The sequence below is a fragment of the Oreochromis aureus genome, linkage group 4, assembly GCF_013358895.1.
Source record: "Oreochromis aureus strain Israel breed Guangdong linkage group 4, ZZ_aureus, whole genome shotgun sequence".
Lineage (NCBI taxonomy): Eukaryota > Metazoa > Chordata > Actinopteri > Cichliformes > Cichlidae > Oreochromis > Oreochromis aureus.
In genome coordinates this window covers 26,113,551-26,135,470 of record NC_052945.1, presented here as the reverse complement: position 1 = coordinate 26,135,470, position 21,920 = coordinate 26,113,551, and the positions used below count along the sequence as shown (strand labels likewise).

The 21,920-nt window shown below is 40.8% G+C and overlaps 2 protein-coding genes across 4 annotated transcripts; both read left to right on the top strand.

Annotated features, from left to right (window-relative positions):
- The first annotated feature begins 3,006 nt into the window (after positions 1 to 3,006).
- On the top strand, positions 3,007 to 13,491 carry LOC116333550 (adenylosuccinate lyase-like). 3 transcript variants are annotated; one of them, XM_039611433.1, is made up of 12 exons: positions 3,007 to 3,267; positions 9,245 to 9,448; positions 9,536 to 9,580; positions 9,885 to 9,964; positions 10,072 to 10,243; positions 10,342 to 10,388; positions 10,501 to 10,591; positions 10,703 to 10,772; positions 10,851 to 10,998; positions 12,418 to 12,598; positions 12,917 to 13,093; positions 13,238 to 13,491. In XM_039611433.1, the coding sequence occupies exons 1-12, from the start codon at positions 3,124 to 3,126 to the stop codon at positions 13,322 to 13,324; spliced, it is 1,446 nt and encodes a 481-aa protein (XP_039467367.1). In that variant the 5' UTR covers positions 3,007 to 3,123; the 3' UTR covers positions 13,325 to 13,491. The 3 variants fall into 3 exon arrangements, with proteins under 3 accessions (XP_039467367.1, XP_039467369.1, XP_039467368.1); XM_039611435.1 differs by lacking the exon at positions 3,007 to 3,267 and adding an exon at positions 4,074 to 4,211; XM_039611434.1 differs by lacking the exon at positions 3,007 to 3,267 and adding an exon at positions 6,238 to 6,293.
- A 3,918-nt stretch (positions 13,492 to 17,409) lies between these two features.
- On the top strand, positions 17,410 to 19,988 carry LOC120439956 (adenylosuccinate lyase-like). The gene is made up of 6 exons (XM_039611436.1): positions 17,410 to 17,662; positions 17,749 to 17,793; positions 18,095 to 18,174; positions 19,101 to 19,272; positions 19,371 to 19,417; positions 19,807 to 19,988. The coding sequence occupies exons 1-6, from the start codon at positions 17,498 to 17,500 to the stop codon at positions 19,889 to 19,891; spliced, it is 594 nt and encodes a 197-aa protein (XP_039467370.1). The 5' UTR covers positions 17,410 to 17,497; the 3' UTR covers positions 19,892 to 19,988.
- Positions 19,989 to 21,920: the final 1,932 nt, after the last annotated feature.

Genomic DNA, 21,920 nt, shown 5'->3' with positions numbered 1-21,920 from the left:
GTGTATTTCAAAAATAAAACTATGAAGACACTTAAAATAAATTTCCTGTGGTGGGAAACTATTTTGTGCAACTTTTTTGTATTTACAGTTTTGAGGGATAAGCCTCTTAAATTTCTCTAACTAGAAATATATGTTAAAAAAACAAATTATTCTTTTGTCGTTTATTGCACCTTTTTGCAATTTATGTAATTACTATCCACTTAATGCATAAATATTATTAAAATTTGGGCTATAATGGTTGTATTGATGTATATCAACTTGAAATGCTCCCAAAAATGGCACTACAGCATGTAAAAATATAATATAAGCTCTGGCGGACTTGGTTCTATGGTAGGTCTTAAAGGGTTAAATAGATGAAGTCAAGTTGCTTTATCTCACACTTCACTACATAATTCGCCAGGAACCCATTTTTTTTTTAATCTATTATGTATTTTTTGACTTGTTCATCACCATAATATTGTTCTCTGTGGCCATGAAGGGCAGCTCGTGGCGGATGTCTCTCGATGACTTTGGGGTAGACCACAAGAAATAAAAAGTTGAGTAAAAAGCTGTTACTTGTGATTACTGATGGTTTCTCTTTTCTCTTCCCTGCCTTGCTCCTGTGCAGGAGGATCTCCCTGAAGAAGCTGATTACCAAAAACCAGACTTGACTTGGAGACCTAACAACATGGCTGTTAAAGTCAGCTCCACCTTAATGTTTCTGTTTTTTTCCTGTGTCTCCTTCAGGAGTGCCACTAGAAGATCCGCGTTCTGTCCCAAGAGGCAGCAGCTGTGGTTAAACAGGAAGGTGGAGACAATGACCTACTGGCCAGAATCCAGCGAGACCCCTACTTTGGACCCATTCTAGGGCAGCTGGATGCTTTGCTGGACCCCAAGACCTTTATTGGGTGTGCTCCACAGCAGGTACAGCATGAACAGCCTTATTTTCCTTCAGTCTGGCCACAGATGATTGGAGACAGGAGTCTTCATCCAAGCTGCAGCTCCCCTATTACTGCAGCTGTGCCTGCTGCCCCCCTTGGCGACGGTGACGACTGTTAAGAAACTAATGGTGTAGAATGTATTTTTTTCTTCCTGCTCCTCCAGGTGGCAAAGTTCCTGACTGAAGAAGTACGCCCCCTACTGGAGCAATACAAGTCTAATATGGGCGTCAAGGTTGACTCTGTGGTTTCAACAGTGACGGGCAAATGAAGCTATCTGAAGCATTGAAGGTTATATTGAAAAACTGTTCGTTACTCAAAGCTTTTCACACACCGTTGTGTTTGGTGACATCTGGTGGCCAAAAATATGAAGAGCAGCTTGAATCTACAACTTATAATCAAGTGCTTCATTGTGATTGGCCACTTTACAGCGCTGAATTGACAGCCTCTGTCTAACATGAGGCTGATATGGTGCTTTGAACATATATATTCTTTTGGCTGGGTGAAAAAAAATTATGTTATGTCTATTCTGATGCCATCAGCCACACATGGGTAAAATCAGTCCCTTCATTCACATCATTATATTGGTTTGCAGTTATTTTAGTGATATAATTCATGAATGTCTTCACTTAAACCTAACACTGATATTATGAAGCGCGCACATAATAGCATTATGTGGTTTTTCAAAAAAATGTTTTCTTTAATAGTAATTATGTTTCTCTTTCTTTGAGTTACCTGGTTTGGGGAGGTGGCTGTTTTCTGTCTGGGCCAAAGGTGCTGCCAAGAGCTGAGGACTTTAAAAACACCTGTTCAGCAGGACCAACCAAGTGCTTGTGAGAAACGGGGGTGTTTTAGGTTTACTTATTCTGTGCTTAGTTAGTATTGGTGTTTGTTTATGTTTCTCCCTATTGTGTGTAAATGGTTTGGCCAAACCATTATAAAAGCTACCTGCTGTGTTTAGGTCAGTTTGTGACTGAAGTTGTGTGATTAAGTTTCTGGAAATTACTTTTTGTAGAGTTACATTTAGTTAACCTCTTTTACGGGCCTGCTAATTATATTTTGAACTTTGTGTTTTTAAACTTTTTGGGGGGTTAAAAGATAAAACAAAAAAAACAAAACACATTTTGAAGACTTTTTTTGAATTGCCAATGCTGCTAACAGAGAGCTGATTGAAACATTGCCCACAAATGAGTTTTTATTATTGCAGTTTTTTTCCACTTGCACAACATCTCTAAAATTAGAAATATCCTGTCTCAGAGTGATGCTGAAAAACTAGTTCATGCATTTATTACTTCCAGGCTGGACTACTGTAATTCATTATTATCAGGATGTCCTAAAAACTCCCCGAAAAGCCTTCAGTTAATCCAAAATGCTGCAGCAAGAGTCCTGACAGGGACTAGAAAGAGAGAGCATATTTCTCCTGTTTTGGCTTCCCTTTCATTGGCTTCCTGTTAAATCCAGAATTGAATTCAAAATCCTGCTCCTCACATACAAGGTCTTAAATAATCAGGCCCCCTCTTATCTCAATGACCTTGTAGTACCATATCACCCTATTAGAGCACTTCGCTCTCGCACTGCAGGCCTACTTGTTGTTCCTAGAGTATTTAAAGTAGAATGGGAGGGAGAGCCTTCAGTTTTCAGGCCCCTCTTCTGTGGAACCAGCTTCCAGTTTGGATTCGGGAGACAGACACCATCTCTACTTTCAAGATTAGGCTTAAAACTTTCCTTTTTGCAAAAGCATATAGTTAGGGCTGGACCAAGTGACCTTGAATCCTCCCTTAGTTATGCTGCAATAGACGTAGGCTGCCGGGGATTCCCATGATGCATTGAGCTTTAACTTTTCAGTCACCTTTTTCACTAACTGTGTTAATAGACCTCTCTTCATTGAATCGTACTTGTTATTAATCTCTGTCTCTCTTCCACAGCATGTCTTTTATCCTGTTTTCCTTCTCTCACCCCTACTGGTCGCAGCAGATGGCCCCGCCCCGCCCCGCCCCTCCCCTCCCCTCCCTGAGCCTGGTTCTGCCGGAGGTTTCTTCCTGTTAAAAGGGAGTTTTTCCTTCCCACTGTAGCCAAAGTGCTTGCTCATAGGGGGTCACGTGGTTGTTGGATTGTTGAAGAAGAAAAAGAGCGGGGCGGGGGAAGAAGCTAAAGATCCTGTCGCTGCCCGGTCCGTACCCTCACAGTGTTCACGTTTCTAGCAACCATGGCTGGAGCCGAAGAGATGAATAAGTATCGCTCACCTCTGGTGTCCAGATACGCCAGCAAAGAAATGAGCTACAACTTCAGCGACAAAAAGAAGTTCATCACCTGGAGGAAGTTGTGGATTTTCCTCGCCAAAGCTGAGAAGGTTTGATATCACGACCCATTGATACAGCTAATGAAAGAAGTCCGCGACCTTTACAGAGCCCTATCAAGTTTCCTTATAACTATAAGGAGGTCTTAAGAGTCGTGTGCAGTGTTGCCAACTCCTCAGTAAGGAAAATCGCTATTGGTTGTCCTAAAAGTCGCTAGAAGTCGCTAGATGACGTCATCACCTAATTTGCATAATTGGCCATGCTAATATAATTGTTAGAGAGAAATAACATCGTGGAAGAGACATAAAGTGAGTAAAAAACGTCACAATTCCAACCCTGCTCCTTTACCCGGGCTTGGACTGGTAAAAGTGATCCGAAATAGGCACTCTGGTGGAGTTACTTTGTGTGTGTGTGTTTATAAGTAGTTTTAAACCTTGTGATCCACAAAACAGCATAAGAGTAAAAGAAGAACTGACTGTTACAGCACCCGCTGCGTGTTGAGAGTAAAAGCGATACGCGCTTTCACGTCTTTTTTTTTTAGCGACTTTTTAAAGAAAAAAAGTCGCTAGGGGGTCTGAAAACTCGCTAAATATAGCGACAAAGTCGCTAAGTTGGCAACACTGGACTCGTGTGGATGCTGCCCGGTGCTGACTGAGCAGACTGCTACCATACAGTACTCAGCAGGGGCAGAGCGGGGGGGTGGTGGCTTACTGGGCTTAAGACCGGGTTGTTTTTCCAGAAGCCCGGGGTCTTTTGGAGTGTAATTTTTTTCATAGTTAGATGCCTGGCTGACAACTGTATAAAACAAAAAAACTACACATAATATTCGAAGCACATAGTGCACACTTTGGGGAATTTACGACTGTGCGTAAATCCCCCCTAATATTGGTATGATCCGAGCTCAGGCACTAAGCGACTGAGCGAGGGGGCGGGGGGAGCCGCTGCGCTGTTGGAGAAACAGAGCGAGGCAGACAGAGGAGAACTGAAGTCTGACCAGGTACCAAAGCAAATCATTCATACTGTACAAATAATGTAAATGTGACGGTGAATCACGAAAGATTGATATCAAACTGATCACTTGACCCATATTACGTTACTTGCTCTTCAAGTGAATCAACAAATGGCGAAATGAAAAGCTGAACAACAACAATGCTGTTTCTTTAGAGAGTCTTAGCTTACGTGTGTTTATTTCATATTTTCAGTTGTTACCCTTCACGGCTAAATAAATCGGTTTCAGTAATGTACTGATATTCAAGAATGGACATAAGGAGCTTCTTTCAAAGAAAAAACTCTGGTAGATGTTGTCTGTGAAGATTCTCAGTCATCCAGGTCATCGTAGTCAAAGGAGTTTGCAAAGAAAAGCGTCTGGACTTCTTTAAGTTGCTTGAAGACGTTTCACCTCTCATCCGAGAAGCTTCTTCAGTTCTAAGGTCAAATGGCCGAGAGTCCCAGATTTGAACCCAGTGGGAGTATCCCCCCAAGGAGGGACAAAGGACCCCCTGGTGATCCTCTAATCACATGCGCCAAGGTGTGAAAGCGGGTGTGGGACCTAATCAGCCAGGGTTTCGGGTGAGCTCATTGTGAAACCTGGCCCCACCTTGTCATGTGAATTCCTGAGGTCAGATGGCCCAGGATGTGAGTGGGCGTTAAGGCGTCTGGGGAGGGAACTCAAAACTGGATTATAGATGGCAGACAGTTGGTGTCGTAAACCACCGCCTCTGTTCAAAGATGGTCGCTCACAGTGGACATAGATGGCTTCTTTCACTCCTCTTTCAAACCATCTGTCCTCTCTGTCCAGTATGTGAACATTGGCATCCTCAAAAGAGTGACCTTTATCCTTAAGATGCAGATGGACTGCTGAGTCTTGTCCCGTGGAGGTGGCTCTTCTATGTTGTGCCATGCGCTTGTGAAGTGGCTGTTTGGTCTCTCCAATGTAGAGGTCTGGGCATTCCTCGCTGCACTGTACAGCATACACCACGTTGTTTAGTCTGTGTTTTGGAGTTTTGTCTTTCGGGTGAACCAGTTTCTGTCTGAGTGTGTTGCTGGGTCTGAAGTACACTGGGATGTCGTGCTTGGAGAAAACTCTCCTGAGTTTCTCTGATACACCGGCTACATAGGGGATGACAACGTTGTTGCGTCTGTCTTTCTTATCCTCCCTCGCTGGTGTCTGATCTTCTTTTCTGTGGCTCTTTGCTGACTTTATGAACGCCCAGTTAGGATAACCACATGTTTTCAGTGCTTCCTTTACATGTGTGTGTTCTGGTAGATGTTATTTTATATATTATGCTTTGTATGTTGTTCAGTATATTTCTATGCAAAACAAGAGGAATTTCAATACACAGCAGTATATTCACAATTTAAACCAGATATTTACATACACTTTATGGAAAACACAAGAACATTTTTGTACTGTACAACATCAATTTAGAGTAAACTTGTTTTGTTTTGGATAAATAAATATTGAAATATCTTTTGAATTAGTTAAATGACAGAATAAAGAGAGACAGAGCTGTCTATTTTTATCCCTTTCATCAAATTTAGGAGAACATATACACTAAGTTTATTGTTAATTAATAAGAAAACGCCAGACGATTCCATTCTGAGCTGAAGAAGCTTCTGATAGGTTAGTAGAGTCCATGTGAGTAAATTGGTGGCACACCTGTGGATGCATGTAAGGCAAAACACAGAGCCTGTTTCTTTGACATGGGAAAATCAAGAGATGTCAACCAAAACACCAGGAAAAGAATTGTGGAGCTCCATAAGTGTGGCTCAGTTTTGAATACAATTTGGTGCCATTTACAATTAAGAAATACAGATAGTTTTTCTCTTTACTCTTAAAGTTAACAAATATGTTTTTTATATTTATCAATCTAAAAAATAATAAATAAATAAATAATACTAAATAAACATTTAGTCTGATTTGATGTTACAATTAAAAAAGTGTTTGTGTTTTTATCTGAAGAGTATGTAAATATCTGGTTTCCACTATATATTTGATGATTGTCAGCACAAAGAGGGAGAGAGAGGAACAGAGAGGGAGATGGAGAATGAGGACAGAACAGAGATGGAACAAGAGCAGGTGAGACACACATGTTAGTCAAATGGTTGTTTAACAAAAGTATCACCGTATCATAGGTACTCATGTATCTAGTACCTAGTGTTTCTTTTTAGGTTTGTTATTATTCAAGTTATATATTTATTAAGTTATGCAGGCTTGTTTGCACAACAAGGCTAAATAATTATATAAACTTTTCTGAATCTAAATAGTGGACTTTGGTAGAATTAAAAAATAAGTGTAGTGCAGGTCTATGATGATTTTTAGTGCTACTATCATCTAGTTCTGATTCTGGTTCTGTCTTGGTTAAGTCCTAAGTAGTCCTGATTTTGAACTGTTGTAGTCCTGTTTTAATTCTGGATCAAAAACTAGTTTAAGGTGTCCTGCATATGTGATATATATTTTCCCTATATGAAGTCATTCTTTTTGAACAAAACTCAAAACAGAGCCAATTAATCTTTCACTCATTTCTAGCCCCCCCCCCAAAAAAAAAAAAAAATCCACATGCATACTACCCGTTAGGGCTAAGCCCCGGGTGTTTCAAATGTCTGGCTCCGCCTCTGGTAATCAGTGTCTTTGTGTGGAAGTCATAGGTCATATTTTAAATGAACATTTGTCAGCAGCATTATGAGATTCTACAATTGAAAATCTGCAGTTTGTAGTGATGGCCCGCGTGAAGCTGACGCTCCGGAGCGTGTGTCAAAAAAAACAACACACTGGTTCAGAAGCACTGTGTCGAGGCTTGCTTCGTTTGGCAAAAGTCACGTGACCAGTGACGTCCGAAGCTTCATTACGCACGTAACTGCTTCGGTACCTGATTCAAATGGATATAAGGAAGTGAATCATTCACGGATTTTGAGTTGATTTTGCTCAATTTATTTTATCTGCAGAAGTGAAAAACTTGAAATGTCCAAAATCATCTTTTCATAATGTAAATATCATTACAGCATATGACTTTAGAAATACTTCCATGTGAATTAAAGCTAATAAAGACTAAAAAAATGTATTTGACACTATACGTAAATTACATTGCTACACATTTTAGAAAATCGTTTTGTTTATTGTTTTTAGGTGATAATCTGCAGGACCCATAAGTTGGCATATCTACCAACTTGCAGTGTAGTTCCTGCACTCCACAGCCGCTTCTGTTCCATGCGAGAGGATTTTCTCTTGGGCAGGAGAAATTATTTCTAAGAAAAGAAACAGACTCGCCAGCGCACAGTAAAACTAATCCTCTTTTAAATGAAAATAACAAAAGGCTACCTTACATAGATCATGTTTTTTACTTTGCAAGTTCATGGTTAGGGGTGGTTTTGATCATCGCTTTTCTGATTACAATTCATTCTAAATTGAATAAAGTGATATTGATTCATTAAAATCCTGAGGCGATTTGTAAATTAAATGTTATTTTGCGTGAAATGCCAGCATCTCAGGTTAAACCTCACAAAATTTCGTCAAACACCAAACAGCTAAAACATACAAACGTAAACACAGAGCGCGGACCCGACGCGTCAGAATCAAATTTTGATGTGTCAGCGGGTTCGCGCTGTGTTTACCTTTTTTTTTTTTTTTTTTTTCCCCCCCGCTGGCTTCTGAAGCTGCAGGTTTCATAACTCTCTGTTTACATCTCTAATTAAGTCTCACAAGTGTCAGCTTTCTTTTAATAGATACAAAAATATGGATATATACTGATAAATGATCAGAATTGTAATATTTCTGACCGTCTGAGGCAAAACCTTCCAGATTCCAATCAAATTGAATCGGATCCTGTATCGAATCAAAATGATTCTACAAATATATTGCTCACTTAGTGTATTTACCAACATCAAGGAGTCATAAGCAAAGAAAGGCCACACCATGGTGCATGTTTCATAAGGAAAGTTTATTGATCAAAATGTATTAAGCAAATAAGCATTACAAATTTTTCAGCCCCCCAATCGAGGAAAAAAATAACAATTACATGTTCAAAGCAACGCAACGGTGGCCCAATATCAGAGAGAACTCCACTCTGTGAAGTGAGCAGTGATAATTAAGCAGTCCGTTTAATTTTGCAGATTCAAGCTGCTCTTCACAATTTTCGCCACCAGATGTCACCGGAGAGGACTGTGTTGAAAAGCTTCGAGTAATGAACCGTTTTTCAATACAAGCTTCAGTGCTTCAGAAAGCTTCATTTGGCCATCACTAGCAGTTTGTATTTTCCCATCGCAGAGCCACGTGAGCTTTGACACGCATGCGTACATGTTCTGAATCATTTGAACAGCTGCTGCTCTCGACAGCGAATGTTACTGTGATGAGCGAAAAGCTCTTCAAGTGGGAAAATTAGTAACAGTAACTCTGGCTAAATGCTGTTGTGTTTGTGGTGTTCTTTGTACTGAGGTTTTTTTTTACCTGTCTGACCTATGACCCCTTTGACCAATCTGTAGTGCTGTAGGAATCACGTGACTATGGTGTCCCAGCAGAATATAGTCCAGTCTAATCAGGATATTGAGTGCCTGTGCCTCCTCACGAGGACAGCACATGATGATCAAAACTGGAGAAAAGACATGCTGACAGACAAATGACTAATAAACAGCAGGCTGTTTGTTATCAGCTTAGCAATGCAAGTCACTGTGTGACTTTCACCCAAACATTCTTTTCATCAACAGAAGAGCCAATACTGCAAATATGTGTATTTATAATAAAACATGTATTTATATAAAAACATATTTGCATTTGTAACTGTTGATAAATGAATATCTTAAAAGTAAAGAACTGTGTTATCAAGAGTCAAAAAGCTCCACATAAAAAGTAGGAAGTAAGTAGGAAGCAGCTTATAAGTAAACTCTGAAAATGAATGAAACCCTGCAGGAAATGGTTCAGAATTCATTCTGTAACTACAAGCACTTTTGTTTTGCCATCTCTAAACTTTACGAGATGCTTGTAGAAACTCTTCCTGTTTGTCATCATGTCTCTGTGTTCAATGTTCTCCTCCTCAGGCTCTGGGTCTGCCCATCACTGATGCTCAGATTGCAGAGATGGAGAGCCATGCAGAGGACATTGACTTTGCCATGGCGGCTGAAGAAGAGCGAAAGCTGAGGCACGATGTCATGGCGCACGTCCACACCTTTGCACACTGCTGCCCCACAGCTGCTCCCATCATCCACCTCGGAGCTACGTCATGCTATGTGGGAGACAATACTGTAAGTATGACTATTGCACAAATAAACCCAGCAGTGATGAGTTTTGACTCTTTAAAGCTTCTCATGTTTGTCGTTTCTGTTCTTCAGGATCTCATTGCATTGCGTGATGGCTTCAACATCCTCTTGCCCAAGGTGAGACTCACCTGTTTGTCCAGAAATTCTATGAAAACAGTGCAAATTAATATCAAGCTTGATTTTTTGTTTTTACAGTGAGTCCATTAAAAAAAAAAAACTAACAGGACATTTTCATTGAACTGAATTCATGAAAAATTATATTTAAAGATTACAGGACAGGCTTTGCAACATATTGGTCACATTTATTATGCATCTTCACTGCTTCTGGGAGCTAAAGATCAAAGTTGGCTGTTTGTAGCCCACGATGTAAAATAAGTTGGACACCCTGATTTGCATCATTAAAGGCTTGTTTTTGCTGCAGCTGGCCAGAGTCATCGACCGGCTGGCAAACTTTGCAGAGGAATACGCTGACCTCCCCACGCTCGGCTTTACACACTTCCAGTGAGTCCGACTGCAGCTGCAGTGTTTTCATAGGCCTTCATCAGACTGATGGAGCTGTCTAACTTTGATGTCAAACACACTGTGCCTCTCTCCTCCTCTCTGTACAGGCCTCCCCAGTTGACCACAGTGGGGAAGCAAGCGTGTCTGTGGCTGCAGGATTTGATGATGGATGTGAGGAACCTGGAGCGAGCCCGCGATGATCTTCGTTTCCGTGGAGTCAAGGGGACCACAGGCACCCAGGCCAGCTTCCTGCAGCTCTTTCAGGGTGACCATGACAAGGTATAAACAACCATAAGAACCACGTGGGTGATTTCTGAAGTCCCACAGCACCGTATTGTGATGACTTTTTAATGTCAGTTTTCCTTTTGTGCCACCAGGTGGAAGAACTCGACAAGATGCTGACAGAGATGGCTGGCTTTAAGAAGTAAGTATCAAACTCCTGTCTCCAATATTAACTGACATGTTTTTTTTAACATGGTCCAAGCAGGAACAGTTTGAAACACGGGCTATAACTAATTTGTTCCGTTCTTATCCAGAGCCTACCTGGTGACCGGACAGACGTACAATTGTAAAGTGGACATAGACTGCATGTCCACCCTCGCTAGTTTGGGAGCTTCTGTGCAGAAGGTGAAGAAATGTCTTCATTTAGTGGTGGTTAAAGAAACCTGGGTCTTGAGCTCAGGATTTTCAAAGAGCTGATGTAACAGAGTCTAAACTTTATACTGTTATGTGCTGTAGATCTGCACAGACATCCGCCTGCTGGCCAACCTAAAAGAGATTGAGGAACCTTTTGAGAAGGAGCAGATTGGTACGTTGGCTCATTCAAAAGCACTTTTTACCTGTTAAACTGTGCCTCAGCCTAAAGCTTTGCCTGCTCCTCTTCCAGGTTCCAGTGCTATGCCCTACAAGAGGAACCCCATGCGTGCAGAACGCTGCTGTAGTTTGGCCCGACATCTGATTGCGTTGATGGACGACCCCCTGCAGACTGCCTCAGTGCAGTGGCTGGAGAGGACTCTGGATGACAGCGCCAACAGGTCAGCCAACACAGACACACTTACACAGCTGTGAATTTGGTATGATGCAGTTCTCCTCTGTGAAGTAGATATCACATCAGTGTAGACGCGTACAATAAGTAATAGTACACAATGATTTTCAATTAGGAGTGGGTAGCCCAAGTGTTACTTGTACATTAACAAGGTCTTACTGCTAAAAAATTTAAAGACTTGAGAGGAACAAAAATCCTATAACTGAGAGAACAAAAGCTTAACATTTTACAATTGTATGGTAGTATGGAAGAAGTAAACTTGTTAGTTAAACATGATTTAAAAATAAAACAGTTAAAATGGTAAAAAAGTGGAATAGTTCAATAGTAAAAAAAATAAATAAATAAGATAAACCAAGGTGAAAAGGCTGTGTGTTCACTGCTATATTAGTGTTAATATAATTTCCTTCCTCGCTAGTCTCAGTAACCGTGGATCGGTCCGCCGGGGTTTCAGTAACTCCACTTGAGTTACTGCCTGAAGTGGAGGAGTTTGAGTATCTTGGGGTCTTGTTCACTAGTGATGGGAGAGGGGAGCAGGAGATCGACAAACGGATTGGTGCTGCAGTGATGTGGGAGCTGTAGCGGTCACATTACCAGCTACCATCTCTAAGGGTTGTTGGTCTCTCCCTTAGAGATAGGGTGAGTAGTTCGGCCATCCAGGAGGGGCTCAGAGAAGAGCCGCTGCTCGTCCACATTGAAAGGAGCCAGTTGAGGTGGTTCGGGCATCTGACAAGGATGCCTCCTGGGCACCTCCTGGGTGAGGTGTTCTGGGCATGTCCCACCATGAGGAGGCCCCGGGGCAGACCCAGGACACACTGGAGAAATTATATCTCTCAGCTGCCCCAGAATAAGCTGGAGGAGGTAGCCGTGGAGAGGGAGGTCTGTGTTTCTCTGCTTAGGCTTCTACCCCCATGACCATGCCCCGGATAAGCGGACAAAGATTGATGGATGATTTTTCTGTTAGAAGAAGAAGTAGCTTAATTTAAATTAGGCTAGTTTGGAGAGCTAACTGTTAGTAACAGACCTATAGTTTTTGCCCACAGTAGCTCTTATGGGGTGCCACAGTGACTGCCCACTTTTGTAAGGACTCTGGTTTTAAAAGTGGATTTCTCCTTCATTTTTCCCACTGACACTTCAGGAAATCTTCAAGAGTTTTAGGCCTTGAACCAATTGCCAACCAGCTAAGAGAGGAATTGTGGCCATAAAGGAAAAAAAGAGAAAAACTGAAGGGAAAATAGAAAAGAAAGCAAGATTAAAAAGACTATGTACATAATTGCGTTAATGGTTAAAGAACTACACATCCTACAATGCATTGCACATTCTTACCCAGGATTCAGTGGTTGAGTAAAAAGCTGTTACTTGTGATTACTGATGGTTTCTTTCCTCTCTTCCCTGCCTTACTCCTGTGCAGGAGGATCTCCCTGCCCGAGTCCTTCCTGACAGCAGACATCATCCTCAGCACGCTGCAGAACATCACAGAGGGTCTTGTGGTCTACCCCAAAGTCATCGAGAGACACATCCGCCACGAGCTGCCCTTCATGGCCACAGAGAACATTATTATGGCGATAGTGAAGGCAGGAGGCAACAGACAGGTAGGAGAAAATACCCTGTGAGGAATTCTCCTCTGTGAGTCAGAATGGACACAATAATAAAAGTTTTGAACATAACTGGATGAATGCATTTGTGCTTAATCAGGAGGGATGGTTTACTGGGCAGAAAATGCCAGTGGTAACCAGAAAAACAGAGATGACTGAAATGAGATCATCTTCCTGACTAGTAACCAGTGTTTTGACCATTTAAATGAAGAAGCTGATTACCCAAAACCAGACTTGACTTGGAGACCTAACAACATGGCTGTTAAAGTCAGCTCCACCTTAATGTTTCTCTGTTTTTTCCTGTGTCTCCTTCAGGAATGCCACGAGAAGATCCGTGTTCTGTCCCAAGAGGCAGCAGCTGTGGTTAAACAGGAAGGTGGAGACAATGACCTGCTGGCCAGAATCCAGCGAGACCCCTACTTTGCACCCATTCTAGGGCAGCTGGATGCTTTGCTGGACCCCAAGACCTTTATTGGGCGTGCTCCACAGCAGGTACAGCATGAACAGCCTTATTTTTCTTCAGTCTGACAACAGATGAATGTTTTCAGCCAAGCCGCAGCTCCCCTATTACTGCAGCTGTGTCTGTTGCCCCCCTTGATGACGGTTTCTTTTCTTGTTCCTGCTCCTCTTCTTCAGGTGAAAAAGTTCCTGGCTGAAGAAGTACGCCCCCTACTGGAGCCATATAAGGCCAACATGGACGTCAAGGTTGAGCTTGTGCTTTAAAACATCAATGATGTCTTAAGCTGGTTTTATGGTCGAGCAGAGTTTGCTGTCCACTCCACTCTAGGGACTGACCGTCTGTGTGCCTGGAGTGAGCTCTGTGCGCTGCCTCCATCTGACAACAAAGTCTGGACCGCTTTGATTTGAAATAATAAAATAGGTGAATTGCATTTTTTGTGAGTTTTTTAATATTACATAAATGCAACTGATAAGCACAGATTTTTCAGTATTCTTATATGCTTGGGTTAGCGCTAATGGTAGCAAAGCTATATTTGTGTGCAGGGGTGCAGAAAGGATTTTCCAGGGTGCGGAGCTGGGTCTCCAATTTAGTGAGCCTGACCTCCAGAGCTGCAAATACACAACATGCCTTACAAGTATCATTATTGCCTAACAAGGCAGAGAAGTAGCCAAAGATCTGACACACTGATCACTGAGGAAAATACAGGAGCAACAAGTGAAGAAGCCACTGGCTCAACAACATAACAAGCTAGCAAATTCAAAAGGACAAAGTGAATGAATAATGTGAATATAATTACCAGGTGGTTCAACGAGTTTGACTTTTTGCTGGCAATGTGGACCAAGCTCTCATAACGGTGCCAGAATATCTTTTGGAGCGACCTCAGAGCTGTGGGATCATTTCATGGACTCACCATAAACAGCTGTGAGAGTGCCACTAGGGATGCCACAGCTTGGTGCTGAGGCCACAAAGAAGCAGCAGAGCCGTTTCACATAGAAAAGTCTACAAGATTAAAAGCTGACTTGCTGGCAAAAAATGGATTCAAATTGCATGAAATAACACGGAGGTGTTTTTGCAGTCCAGTAGGGGCCAGTAATACAACTGTAAGTTGGTACAACTGCTATAGAAACTAAGGAAGAAGGAGCGGGGCGGGCGGAAGAAGCGTGGTTTTTTTTTTTTTGTTGTTGTTGTTTTTTGTTTTTTTTTGAATATGCTTTATTGACAAAGCACAAAATACAGATACAAAATAGCAAGCACAATGTCAGGGGGTTTCGTTTAAAAACAAAATAGACAGTCTAATAAAGAATCACATGATATTGAACAGAGGACATAAGTTTATGGTTTTGACAGCTTTTAGATTTTGAGAATGTTGTATGGTTTTAACATATTGTTTGGTTTCATTTAAAAAGCACTGAAAGGACGGTTTTGCGTTAGAAAATTTCAACTTATGTATATGAAATTTAGCCAATAATATCAATAAATTAATCAAATAAAATTCGTTTGCCCTGTGCATGGGGTACTCACAGAAACCAAACAATATTTTCTCGTAACAAAGAGAGAACTCAGAAAAGATAAAGGAAACAACAAAAACACAAAATTCTTGCCAGAAAAGATTTGTGTATAAGCATGACCAAAATAAATGAGAAATATCTTCCTTCACACAATTACAAAATGAGCAGTTAACATCGATGTCCTTTTTATAACGTACAAGAAAAGATCTGGTTGGGTAAAAACGATGAATAACTTTAAAAGATATTTCCTTTACTTTGTTATTTATAGAAATTTTGACAGCAAGGTCCAAATCTTCTCCCATTCCAGGTCCTGGTATAAGTTCTTCCAGTAGGCGACAGCCGTTGGGACACAAGTTCTGTCTTTTTGAAACAGAGTTCGTATTTCACGGTTGTTTTTCCTCTTTATAGAGGGGAAACACACCTGACTGATATGAGTAACTGCAGGATCCAGCGGTAAAGGGGTCAAATCACTAACAACATGATTTCTAAACAACATTAAGACCCCAGCAGGGATAGCATCAAACACTATGGCATATTCCTTTGGTGGAACAGGAAGACCATATATACAAAAATTCTGAGTAAGAGAGTAAACCTCCAACAGGGTTTATAAGTTGTGCAACACGATGAATCCCATTATCAAACCAGTTACTTAAAAACACAGACTTATGTTTGTATAAAACGTCTGTATTGTTCCAAATATAGTATCTATGTGGAGAAAAGTTGTGTTTATAAATCAATGACCAGGAAAGAAGCATTTGTTTATGAAAGTTGGATAGTTTTAAAGGGATTTTATCGATATTGTAATTACAAAGCAAAAGAAAGTTAAGATCAGCAATTTTTGAGAACATATACTTGGGAATAAAGTTCCAAATTGAGGTTGGGTTCCTGAAAAACTATTTAATCCAGTTTATTTTAAACACATTGTTTTAATGAGGAGAAGTGAAGAACGTTTACTCCACCATGTTGGTATGAGTTGGATAAAACTGATCTTTTAATATAATGAATTCTATTCTTCCATATGAAGTTATAAAGAAGTCTGTCAATATCTGCCAGGGTTTCTTTATTTACATCAAGAGACAAAGCAGCATAAGTTAGACGAGATAAACCCTCTGCTTTCGTGAGTAAAACTCTCCCTTTAATTTATAAATCCTGCTGCAGCCAAGCATTTAGCTTATGTGGTGTTTTGTCCAAAATTGGAGTGAAATAAAGGGAGCACCTGGTGGATTGATTTTTATTAATGACGATACCAAGGTAAGTGACAGACTCTTTCACTGGGATGCCAGCGATAGATAGACTGGTACAATTTCTAAGGGCAAGCAGTTCACATTTGCCAATGTTTAGGTGGAGTCCTGAAGCTAAAGAAAAGGCATTAATTGTGTTAATAGCCATCTGCACCGGTGAAGCATTTTTTAAAAATAGAGTGGTATCATCAGCAAGTTGACTAATGAATATTTCTTTATCCGCAATTGTTATACCTTTCAGAGGACTGCGTTTAATATAATCAGAGAGGAGTTGAGCACAGGTGAGAAATAAGTATGGGGAGATGGGGCAGCCTTACCTGATACCGCGGTTCAAGTTAAACCTAGGTGATGTACCTGCTTGTAGTTTGATGGAGCAAATTTACATTTTTGTACATTGTTTTAATTGCATTCTGAAACTAAGGACCAAAGCCAAATTTGTCCAAAGCCTGAAAAATAAAACCATCTTCAATCGTATCAAACGCTTTGGAGAAATCTACGAATAAGATAAAACTATCATCCCTACACAAATCTGCATAATCAATTAGGTCAAAAACAAGTCTAATGTTGTTGGATATGTGTCTGTTAGCCATAAAGCCAGACTGAGTTTCATCAATAATATCATTCAAAACAGCTTTCAGTCTTTTGGCAAAGATCTGAACTAGGATCTTATAATCATTATTAAGGAGGCAAATTGGCGTCCAATTGTCAATGTAAGTGGGATCTTTCTTTGGCTTTGGGATTAGGGTTAACAGACCTTGTGATAAAGTGGGGGAAGAGACTGATTTATAAGACTTTCAATGTATACATTAAGAAGAAACGGAGCCAGTTGATCTGCAAAAGTAATGTAAAATTCAGAGGTTAAGCCATCGGTTCCTGGGGATTTATTAAGTTCAAGACGACTGAAAAAACGACGACTGAAAGGGAAGTAAAACTGCAAACTCCTGCTTAGCCACGAAGAAGAGTGTCTACCTCGGTCGCCATCTTGGCTTCCCCCCGTGTTTGTGGTATCTTCTCTACTGAGGTTTTATTTGACCAGTCTGACCTATGACCCCTTTGACAGGAAAGAGGTACTTGATTATCTGGAACCAATCTGTAGTGCTGTAGGAATCACGTGACTACGGTGTCCCAGCAGAATACAGTCCAGTCTAATCAGGATATTGAGTGCCTGTGCCTCCTCACGAGGACAGCACATGATGATCAAAACTGGAGAAAAGACATGCTGACAGACTAATGACTAATAAACAGCAGGCTGTTTGTTATCAGCTTAGCAATGCAAGTCACTGTGTGACTTTTACCCAAACATCCTTTTCATCAACAGAAGAGCCAATGCTGCAAATATGTGTATTTATAATAAAACATGAATTTATATAAAAACATATTTGTATTTGTAACTGTTGATACATGAATATCTTAAAAGTAAAGAACTGTATTATCAAGAGTCAAAAAGCTCCACATAAAAAGTAGGAAGTAAGTAGGAAGCAGCTTATAAGTAAACTCTGAAAATGAATGAAACCCTGCAGGAAATGGTTCAAAATTCATTCTGTAACTACAAGCACTTTTGTTTTGCCATCTCTAAACTTTACGAGATGCTTGTAGAAACTCTTCCTGTTTGTCATCATGTCTCTGTGTTCAATGTTCTCCTCCTCAGGCTCTGGGTCTGCCCATCACTGATGCTCAGATTGCAGAGATGGAGAGCCATGCAGAGGACATTGACTTTGCCATGGCGGCTGAAGAAGAGCGAAAGCTGAGGCACGATGTCATGGCGCACGTCCACACCTTTGCACACTGCTGCCCCACAGCTGCTCCCATCATCCACCTCGGAGCTACGTCATGCTATGTGGGAGACAATACTGTAAGTATGACTATTGCACAAATAAACCCAGCAGTGATGAGTTTTGACTCTTTAAAGCTTCTCATGTTTTTGTTTCTGTTCTTCAGGATCTCATTGCATTGCGTGATGGCTTCAACATCCTCTTGCCCAAGGTGAGACTCACCTGTTTGTCCAGAAATTCTATGAAAACAGTGCAAATTAATATCAAGCTTGATTTTTTGTTTTTACAGTGAGTCCATTAAAAAAAAACTAACAGGACATTTTCATTGAATTAAATTCATGAAAAATTATATTTAAAGATTACAGGACAGGCTATGCAACATATTGGTCACATTTATTATGCATCTTCACTGCTTCTGGGAGCTAAAGATCAAAGTTGGCTGTTTGTAGCCCACGATGTAAAATAAGTTGGACACCCTGATTTGCATCATTGAAGGCTTGTTTTTCCTGCAGCTGGCCAGAGTCATCGACCGGCTGGCAAACTTTTTAGAGGAATACGCTGACCTCCCCACGCTCGGCTTTACACACTTCCAGTGAGTCCGACTGCAGCTGCAGTGTTTTCATAGGCCTTCATCAGACTGATGGAGCTGTCTAACTTTGATGTCAAACACACTGTGCCCCTCTCCTCGTCTCTTTTTTTTTTTTCATTGCTTGTCCTGTTTGGCTCTTTTGCCATCAGAATTATTGTCTAAAGGCAAAGAAAGATGCCCAACGGATTTACTTTACCAAATTGACCATCCCAGCCTTGCCGTATTGGTCTGTTTGATTCACCTTTTATTGTTTATTTTATTTTCACTTGCTAAATACGGGACAGACTTGACTGGGGAAAAGAAAAGGGAGAAAGAAAGAGGGAAAGAAAAACAGCGGGAAAGAGGGGCGGGGATAAAGGGCAAAAATCAAAAACCAACAAAATAAGCAGACAAAAAATACATATATCAACCACCTGGATCACCTGTTCAGAAAGAAAAAAGAGAAAACAAGCAGAAGAAAAAAAAGAGCAATATAATAAACAACATCACAATGATCTATTGGAATATAACAGTAAATACTAAATATTAAACACTATTGTGCAGCACGTAAGATCAACAGCGCACAGTGTGTTTTGAGGTAGGAGCCAAAAAGGGTGTAGTTTGTGTGTGTGAGCACCCGTGTGTACACCTGTGAGCATGAGCGCACTTGTATTTGACAGGTTCCTTCATGTAATGATCTGCTAGAGGGTGTGGGGAGCCATAGCCCCATCCTCCAGGGCATGAAGCAGGTATGGAGGAGATCAAGGCTCCAGCCATCCAGAGGCCCCCAGAACACAAGAGACCAAGGAAGACCAACAGAAGGGCAACCGTGCCACTATCCCAGAAAGAGCTGTGGAGAGTCCCAGATGAGGGGTCACTCAGCAGCCGCGGAGCAGAAGCTAGGGGGGGTTGCAGTGATGTGGCCGTGCCCTCTCCTCCTCTCTGTACAGGCCTGCCCAGTTGACCACAGTGGGGAAGCGAGCGTGTCTGTGGCTGCAGGATTTGGTGATGGATGTGACGAACCTGGAGCGAGCCCGCGATGATCTTCGTTTCCGTGGAGTCAAGGGGACCACAGGCACCCAGGCCAGCTTCCTGCAGCTCTTTCAGGGGGACCATGACAAGGTATAAACAACCATAAGAACCACGTGGGTGATTTCTGAAGTCCCACAGCACCGTATTGTGATGACTTTTTAATGTCAGTTTTCCTTTTGTGCCACCAGGTGGAAGAGCTTGACAAGATGGTGACAGAGATGGCTGGCTTTAAGAAGTAAGTATCAAACTCCTGTCTCCAATATTAACTGACATGTTTTTATAACATGGTCCAAGCAGGAACAGTTTGAAACATGGGCTATAACTAGACCACAAGACTAATATTATTATTTTGCTAGCTATCAAATTTTCTGGAGAAATGATTGAAATGCACTGAGTGTAATGCAGTATGGCAGCGCTATTACAGTAGTTAGTTATTGTAGCTGTTGGCATGATGACGTATATAATTTGGATTATTTCTTTATCTTGTCAAGATCCATGTCATGATTGTAAATTGTTTAAGCTGTACATTACTTTATGTTTGTTTTTTTTGTAGTCAACATTTTGGTGCTTTTATTTTGAAAGTCAAGTTCTCTTACAAGTTGCGCTAGTTTCCTCTTTGGGTAGAAAGAAGAAAAACACCTGCAAGCGCGCAGAAAGGATGGTTTTTATTCAAAGACATGTTAAGTGGACTTTAACTACACACGGTTAAAGGAAACCTCAGAAGAACGGCGGCTAATTCCCTTTTTGCAGCATGCAGCCAACGAGGTATTTATTGATTTATCGTGTTTGTTGTACAGTGTTATTTTTAGTGCTGTGTCTTACGCTGAGTTTTATTTTGTTAATGCTGTATAGTTTTCACGGTGGCTTTGGAGAGAAGTCTTCAAATAAACCAGCGACAGAAAACCACTTGCGTCTGCCTGTGCTTCGAGGGAATTATAGTTATGGCATTGTGATTTATGGAATATGCTGTAAACTTAGCTAACATTACTTAGCAGTAGCAGTAATGTGAGTTACTTCACTCAAGTGAAAGCTTTAAACATTAGCCTGATACTTAACTAGCCAACTTAAGGAAATAATGGTAATAAGAGGCACTGATCCATATGGGCACAAAGAATGGCCACTTTTTTGTGCTACTGAAGTTCCCTGGCTTTCATTCAATCTGTTTATTGTGAACACCTACACATTAAACAACTTAAAAATTATAAATGGCTTCAAGCTCAGACTGAGGTCTGTGGGGCACTATCAGTCACTGAGACAGCAGACAAATATATATGTTTTAATATATGAATATTTCATACTTTAAGGCTGCCTGTTTATTAAAGGGAGATGAACAATTCATTATGTTCAAAGCCTCTCCCAGTCAGTGCTGTTCTCCATGACTGTCTTACTGTACATGATGTTATTAGCACAAACACTTTAAAGATAATCATTTAAGACTTTAACAATACAGACAGCAATGTAGTTAAAGAACTTAGTTTTATTGGGAATTAACTTTAACCTGTTAGGCCTCCAGGGGTTTTCTGAGCTTTCTGCTTGAAAATGAAATGACTAAAATAAATGGAGTATTTCTCTACAATTACAAACTGTAAGCTTTATTTTGATAGCAAGATTGCAAACACTTGTGAGATGTCATCAGAGGTGTAAATATTACTGCAGCTGTTACTATGTTATAAGTTACTGTGACTCAAACATAGAAAAAACTGATTTTTTTTTTAATATCTCACACCTAATTTGTTAAAGTATTTTAAAGCATATAACACCTTTGAAAATATGCTTTGGTTCACATTTAACTCGAGAAAATCATATCAATATATGGATATTACCTGTCCACAGATTCATGGTGACGTAACTGCTCTTTTAACTGTTTGGTGTCTTTGCTTTGTTTGGTGGTTTTAGAAAATGGTCTGAAATTCAGGTTTCAGTGGACAGTACTCGTGTCAGCATTTATATTGTCTTATCCCTCCTTGTGTTAACTGATTAAACGCGATCTCCTCCCTTTTGCCCCCGTTTTTGGGGGCGGGAGTGCTTAACTAGTTAAAATGGGAGACAGATGTTTGTTTGTTTTTCTTTTTTTTGTGTGTAGCGTGTCACAAACCGGGCTGTACGGTCATGACAAAGAAAACCCCAGACATGGTTAGGAATGTATTCCAAGCTGCTTTATTCTTTTAAAACAAATAAAACAAAAAAGAAACCCTACTGTCAAAAAGAAACCGTGGTGTGTGTAATCAGTATCATCAGTAGTGTTTGAAGGAATGGATGAGTGGAAGATGATGCATGTAATAGTGTCAAAAGCAAAAAACCAAACCTAATGCAGCCAGAGTCCAACCTGGTGTCTCGGAGCCAACCAAAACTATGCCCTAAAGGCTTTTTCTATAGAGTCCTGGCACACTGGCCCAGGTGTTGCCAGTGTCACTGATTGTAAACAGGAACTCCGCCTCTCCAATGCCTGCAAACAAGACACACATGAGCCAAAAGGAAGGCAGGGTGCAGTGGGTGCAGTGGGTGCAGTGGGTCGTCACCCCCCCCCAAATAAGACCGTTCCCTAAAAAAAAAGAAAAAGAAAAAGAAAAGAAAATGTCAAAACCCAGCGAGCACAATACAATCCTCCCCAGGGTAGACTAAACTATTCAGAAATTGGAGCTCGAGACAGTGCATCTGCAACTACATTATCATGGCCTCTAATGTGTCGGACATCCAAAACATAGGACTGCAGAAACAGTGACCACCTAATCAGTCTC

Coding starts and splice junctions, on each gene's coding strand:
- LOC120439956 (XM_039611436.1), top strand. CDS start 17,498: ATGGAGAGCCATGCAGAGGACATTGACTTTGCCATGGCGGCTGAAGAA. Junction 19,273..19,370: donor TTCAGGGGGACCATGACAAG/GTATAAACAACC, acceptor TTGTGCCACCAG/GTGGAAGAGCTTGACAAGAT. Junction 19,418..19,806: donor GAGATGGCTGGCTTTAAGAA/GTAAGTATCAAA, acceptor CTCTTTGGGTAG/AAAGAAGAAAAACACCTGCA.
- LOC116333550 (XM_039611433.1), top strand. CDS start 3,124: ATGGCTGGAGCCGAAGAGATGAATAAGTATCGCTCACCTCTGGTGTCC. Junction 10,999..12,417: donor CTGGATGACAGCGCCAACAG/GTCAGCCAACAC, acceptor ACTCCTGTGCAG/GAGGATCTCCCTGCCCGAGT. Junction 12,599..12,916: donor AGGCAGGAGGCAACAGACAG/GTAGGAGAAAAT, acceptor TGTCTCCTTCAG/GAATGCCACGAGAAGATCCG.